We start from the raw sequence: 6,701 nt of genomic DNA, 5'->3' as shown, positions 1-6,701 counted from the left end.
CACAAAATCAATATTTTTCAAAAATTGACTACAAGAATATATAGACTAACAATTTGATGACCCCACATTCTTAAATATCACAAACAATTAGAACATGATAAATAGTGTTAGATTAAAAAGAGCACATAATAATATAGATAGACCTTTTTTGTGTAGATAGAGAGAATATCTATTATTGTAGAGAGACTAAACTATGTAATTGACATCGCAATAATTTTATATTGATTAGTGGCAAAATAAGGTGATTCTAAAACTCCAAAATATAATCTCATGGAAGGGCACATCCTGCTCGTGTGATCACAATGTTATAGGTGAATCACTTTATGGCCCTCCACAAATAATAGAGAGACCTTCATCTGGTATAAATGGAGAACCTCCTGCCATACTCTGCAGAAACTCAATACTTAACATCTTATTAAGATAAGGACTTCTCATTTTAATTGTAAATTTCACTCATTATAAACTTTCATCTTAGGTAAGAGCACTTTATATAAGGTAAGCCCCTTCAAAGGGATCTCCCACTAAGCTTGGATAACCTTGTAGGTTGTTCATATAATTCTAGTGATTTTTTCACTTTACAATGTAAGGATGGCATTGGAGCTAATGCTAATTGGATGAAAAGCCTAGTGCATAGAATCTAGCAAGAAGTCCAACAAGAGGAGCATTGATATATGTCGTAGGCTCAAGTTTGCCCGAATCATACCTGATATCCTCAAATTGATCATATTGATCTGGTCCTCCAACTACGGCACCACTCAATAGATTTGGATTTGGTGCTTGTCTGTTGAACCAAACCATAAATCCTTCCGAACATGATACTCCCATTGAATCTTCATGTACTGAAACAATGGATGATCCTCTGTGATGAGCTTGTTCTGGATATCTACTACCAAATCCCACCATTAAGGACATGCCCAAAGGATTTCTTCCTAGTATATAATCAACCTACAAGAAGAATATCAATGATAAGTACCAATGTCTCTTTTAGAAGTCAATCAAAGATAACTGTAGTTTTCCTCGGGCAGCAATGTTTGAGATCCTCCTTATTAAATTTAATTCATGGATTCTTTTGTTGTATGATTTTTACTGAAATATCCTTACATATATTAATGAGAACAAATTTCTACAATTTATGATAATTATTTGGAAGAACTTCTAGATTTGATTGTGCAAATTTTTTTTCATCAATGTTTCAAATCACTTCGTGATCTATAATTAGAATGAAATCAAGCATGAAAACGCAAAAGAACCACCAAGGTCGAAACATTGATAATAAAAAAGTTTACACAATCAAATCCAAAAGTTCTTTCAAATCCAAAAGTTCTTGCAAATAACCTTATACCTTGACTACCACTACAGAGTCACATGTCTTCACAATCAGACCAAGCTAGGGAATATAAAGATAAGAAAACAATGATAATACAAACATATAGTCAATATGTATTACTTGCTGTTTTGCAAATGCAACGAGATTGCTGGGTTGGATGTTTTGGTATCCACATTGAAGGGACCGATTTTGGGCATACAATAAATCACTGTAAACTAATGCCAGGAATGCTGCGCTTGTTACATATTGGGTGTTTGCACCATCTCTAACATAGAGCAGTCCTCCTGCAAGAACAACAGTAAGTAGCAATGAAAATCATAAATTCCAAATTTTTCTTGAAATCAGCACATGATAGATAAGTAGTAGATACCTGGAGTCACATTAAGATTGAATGAGGGACTCTCTGGAATAACAGAACATAGAAAGCTTTCTGCAAGGTTTTTGTACCCCTCAAAGTCAGAGTTTCCAGAGAAATACACCTGTCATTTTACTGTTGTTAGCTTAATTGAAAATAACTATACTGATAAGTAGGACATATTTATATCATGATTCAATTGGGTAATTGTCGAGTTAAATTTATTGATCCATGTTTTATAAGTAGCAGTTTACAAGAACTCATCTCTCAAGAAAATGAATGAAATAGTTAGTCCTCATTGCACTTAGATGATGCTTGTTATAACAAAGTATTGAACCTTTCATCACAGCACTACTCCAACTCAAACTCACAATAAATATTGTCTTTAAGGACAGCTTGTATGAATTAAACTTACTCTGGACAGAAGAACTTGAATTCCTGCATCTTTGAGATCCCAGCTGAATTCAGATACAGGGTAATGCAATGAGTTCTGGAGTATGTATTGAGAGTAGTATTCTAACCCGGTAGCTTTGTATAGCCATGACGCTGCCCATACAAGTTCATCCTAAAAGAATAGCAGTAAGATGTTAGAATTAATCTTTACTTAAATATAAGACTATACCATAAGTCTATCCCATGTTTCATACGGCTGCTTAAGTGTAATTTGTGTTTAAATTTAAGCAGTCAGAGTGTTCCCATGCCGTTTTAAGTGTCGGAAAAGGATAATTTGGAATCTATCCTTACTTTGTGGAGCAGCTACCATTTAAAATATAAAATTTAGCATTGAAAAAAGAAAGGACTGGAATAAGCAGTCGCTACTTATTGAGAAAAACAACATGTGGCTCCACAGACTATTTTCCCTCTCCTTGTTGCCTTATATTTTTTCTTCACAAATTGCTACTAAAAATGTTGACTAGAATTATAATCATATTGTGTGAGAAAATGAAGTTATAATCATACTTGATAGCCCGAGTAAGAACAATAGAAAGGGCATTCTCCATAGTACGTTCCACGGTATTGATCAGCAAAAGTAAAGAGCTGCAAGTGCAGTAATAAGCAGACTTTAATCATTATCTTTGAGAGATCTCATTTAGTTTAAGAAGTTTGTACAAATATGATGATTTCGGTATTAAAAGGAACATAAGATCATACCGAGGTGGATCTGTTGAGGAGGTTAAGGGAATAAGGCAGGTCAATAGATTTGAAAACAATTGAGGAAGCAGCCAATGCTGCAGCAGTTTCTGCTGCTATTTCTGACCCTGGATTTGATTCATCAATTTTGTATACAGTCCTTGGAGTGTCCATTGTTTCTGGATTTTCCCAACATTCATGATCTGCAGATGGATCTCCCACCTGCAATGAAAACTTATGTCAAGTTCAAAACATAGAATTCCCTTTCGCCAATACCCCGAAAATCTTTTGGGGTATAATCAAATCATAGAATTCTGGTTTGTTTCCTTATCATTACCACCCTGCAATATGATTTTGGCACAATCAAGTTTATTAAATTCTCTTACAACTCCCTTTTCATAACTGCCCTGCTTGAACTTAATCAAGTTCATAAATGAAGTGTAACGAATAATCATTAATGTATTGTCAATTAAGTTTATTTAGAAGTCAAATTAGATTTATAAGATTGGAAGAAATGACTATGAATTTGTAATCTTTCTAAATAAAATTCTATTTAAATAAATAAAAATAATAGGAAACTAATATTTAAATCTCTGTTTTACTTTTTATATTCTTCTTAATGATTTTTGTACTGTTTGTTTTACATGCATATGTTTTTGGCCTTTAATTAATTTGAAAACAAAAATTCAATATTTGTGTAAGTATTAGGCAAGAGCCTACAACACAACGGTAGCTTCTTATCCGAAAGGTCTTGGGTTCAACTCATAATAATGAATCTTGGCTTCAGCCTCTTACTGATTAAAAATTTGTGTAACTATTTTAAAATCAATGAATGTTGAGTGTATTGTCCATAGCCTCTTACTGATTAAAAATTTGTGTAACTATTTTAAAATCAATGTATGTTGAGTGTATTGTCCATTGTTAGGAGAGATGCATTCTTATAAACCAATACTTATAAAAATAGAACTACATAATTGAATTCTTGTAGAAATTTCATTATTTGATTCAATGTAGAAAATGGCTCCTATCAATATGATGTCAAACAACTCTTCTATTGAGCAATGTATTTAATATCTTTTGCTCATCAAAATTTTCCAAAGCATAACAACTGAATAAGACAAAAGAATTTTTGACTGGACTGCCCTTTGTTTTAGTGGTCCGTCTTATTGTAATAAATCATCATTGTTTAAACTGATCTAAGCAAAATTGGTGTGCATAAGTACCTGAACCCAGAGCTGGTTGGGCGAGACACTTGCTTTGAGAAAATAATCAGTACCCCAGCGAATTGCATCCCTGACATTGTCCAGCTCTCCAGCAGTTGAAAGCTCATTCTCATAATGGAGGGCTCCCCATGCCAGCATGGTCACAGTGAATGCCATGGGCAGCCCATACTTCACATTATCGCCAGCATCATAGTAACCGCCCACTAAGTCCACCTGCACATTGAAAGAGTGAAAGCTTCATAAGTTTCTTGTGTCATGTAATACTTGGAGCTGTAAAACAATAAACATTTGATCATATAAATAATAATTTAGTACTCAACTTCAAATTGAGGAACTGGGGAAGCAGGGTGCATGAGTAAGGCTTAGAAGTACATTGAATGAATGATGTTCATTAGATCAAGCAGTTTTAATAACCACAACATCATATGACAGAGTCGTAGCAGTAGGGTGCATTAATAAAGCTTAGTGGTGCATCGAATGAATGAATGATTTTAATGACCTCTATTAGACCAAACAGCCTACGGGAAGACCGGAACAACCTATGAGAGTCAGCCTCCAAACAGCTTTAATACCCACAACATCAAATTATGGAGCTGTAGAAGTGGGGTGCATGAATAAAGCTTATGGGTACATTGAATGAATGAATGATTTTAATGAATTTAGTACTGAACTTCAGATTGAGGAACTGAGGAAGCAGGGTGCATGAGTAAGGCTTAGAGGTACATTGAATGAATGATGTTCATTAGATCAAGCATTTTTAATAACCACAACATCAAATGGTGGAGTCGTAGCAGTAGGGTGCATGAATAAAGCTTAGTGGTGCATCAAATGAACGAATGATTTTAATGACCTCTATTAGACCAAACAGCCTGTGGAAAGACCGGAACAACCTATGAGATTCAGCCTCCAAACAGGTTTAATACCCACTAACATCAAATTGTAGGGCTGTAGAAGTGGGGTGCATGAATAAAGCTTATGGGTACATTGAATGAATGAATGGTTTTAATGACATTTATTTGCCCAAACAACCTATGGGAAGACGGAACAATTTATGAGGTTAGGCTTTAAACAAAAGAGTTGAAATTCAGCCTCCAAACAGTGCTAATACCCACAACATGAAATTCTGGAGCTGTAGAAGTAGGGTGCACGAATAAAACTTAGGGGTGCATCAAATGAATGATGATTTTAATGGTGTCTATTAGATCAAACAGCCTATGAGAAGATGGAACAACCTATGAGATTAGGCTTCAAACAAAAGAGTTGAAAATTAGCCTCCAAACAGCATTAATACCCACAACATCAAATTGTGGTGTTGTAGAAGTAGGGTACATGAATAAAGCTTAGTGGTGCATTGAATGAATGAATGATTTTAATGATGTCTACTAGACCAGACAGCCTATAGAAAGACATAAAAATTTATGAGATTAAGCTTTAAAAAAGAGAGTTGTTCAAATTCAGCCTTGAAACAGCGTTAATACTCACATCATCAAATTGTGGAGCTGTAGAAGTAGGGGTGCATGAATAAAGCTTAGTGGTGCACTGAATGAATGAATGATTATAATGTGATGCATTGAATGAATGAATGATTTTAATGACATCTATTAGACCAAACATGCTACCAGAAGACGGAACAATCCATGAGATTGGACTTCAAGCAAAAGAGTTGAAATTCAGCCGCCAAACAGCATTGATACCCACAACATCAAATTCTGGAGCTGTAGAAGTAGGGTGCATGAGTGAAGCTAAGCAGTGCATTGAATGAATGAACGCTTGATTTTAATGACGTCTATTAGACCAAACAACCTATGAGAAGTCTGAACAATCGATGCGATTAGGCTTCAAACAAAAGAGTTGGAATTGAATGAATGAATGTTTTTAATGACGTCTGTTAGACCAAACAACCTAGGAGAAGACAGAACAATCTATGCGATTAGGCTTCAAACAAAAGAGTTGAAATTGAGCCTCCAAGTAAGAGAAGGAAAAAAACAATGTACATTTTGCATGTATCCATCAGTGAGACCAGAATCGCCTCTCCAAGTGATCCTAGAATTAGAAGGAAGTTTCCCAGAGCGTTGAGCTTCAAGAAACAGAATAGATTTCTGCAATGCATCTTTGTAATCAAAATCAGCCAAGACAAATACATGATTTGAGCAGCAGCTCTGGAAAGATATGAGTACTGCAGCAAGTACACAACCGATAAGTTTTCCTCTTCCTTCATTCATTATTACAGCTTGTCAATATCAATGTCCCCACCCAAAGGAAACCAGCTAGCAATTACAGCCCACCTTATAATATAACATTGGATAAAAACCAACTTAGTTTTTCCTAAATTTAAACTCATCCAAAACGATGAGTCAATAATAATTGCAGGCAGAATGAAATGAATGCACGGGGAAAGAGTGAATATGATACTTTAACAAGCAAATAAAAATTATTCCCTTGTGAGACCATTGCATGAACACGAAGCAATCAATATTCTGTTATTCATGCATTTTCCATCTGAAAATCTAAGGCGTGAATTATGGCCACACCTACATTCTAAAGAGAAAGTTAAAGTTTATTGGAATGTTTTGATTTTCATGGTTTGGGAGTGGCTTTTTCCATGGATGACGTCTGGTATATTCTAACTGTAGAGACAAAAGTAGTTTTCTTTTGATTTTTAACA

At 34.9% G+C, this 6,701-nt stretch overlaps 1 protein-coding gene across 2 annotated transcripts; it reads right to left on the bottom strand.

Moving 5' to 3' along the window:
- Positions 1-192: 192 nt before the first annotated feature.
- On the bottom strand, positions 193-6,425 carry LOC149575719 (endoglucanase 16-like). Of its 2 annotated transcripts, XM_089815492.1 has the most exons (9): positions 6,031-6,399; positions 4,037-4,249; positions 2,835-3,035; positions 2,643-2,720; positions 2,098-2,247; positions 1,698-1,806; positions 1,448-1,611; positions 704-945; positions 193-387 (listed from the first exon to the last, which is right to left on the bottom strand). In XM_089815492.1, exons 1-9 carry the CDS (start codon positions 6,256-6,258, stop codon positions 306-308), a joined length of 1,467 nt encoding a protein of 488 aa, XP_089671618.1. In that variant the 5' UTR covers positions 6,259-6,399; the 3' UTR covers positions 193-305. The 2 variants fall into 2 exon arrangements, with proteins under 2 accessions (XP_089671618.1, XP_089671617.1); XM_089815491.1 differs by lacking the exon at positions 193-387 and having other exon boundaries at positions 393-945; positions 6,031-6,425.
- Positions 6,426-6,701: the final 276 nt, after the last annotated feature.

This window comes from Cupressus sempervirens, chromosome 2 (genome assembly GCF_028749045.1).
Source record: "Cupressus sempervirens isolate cs-2001-9-10 chromosome 2, ASM2874904v1, whole genome shotgun sequence".
In the NCBI taxonomy this organism is placed as follows: Eukaryota; Viridiplantae; Streptophyta; class Pinopsida; order Cupressales; family Cupressaceae; genus Cupressus; species Cupressus sempervirens.
Note: the sequence above shows the minus strand (reverse complement) of the source record. Positions and strands in the feature narration are given on the sequence as shown.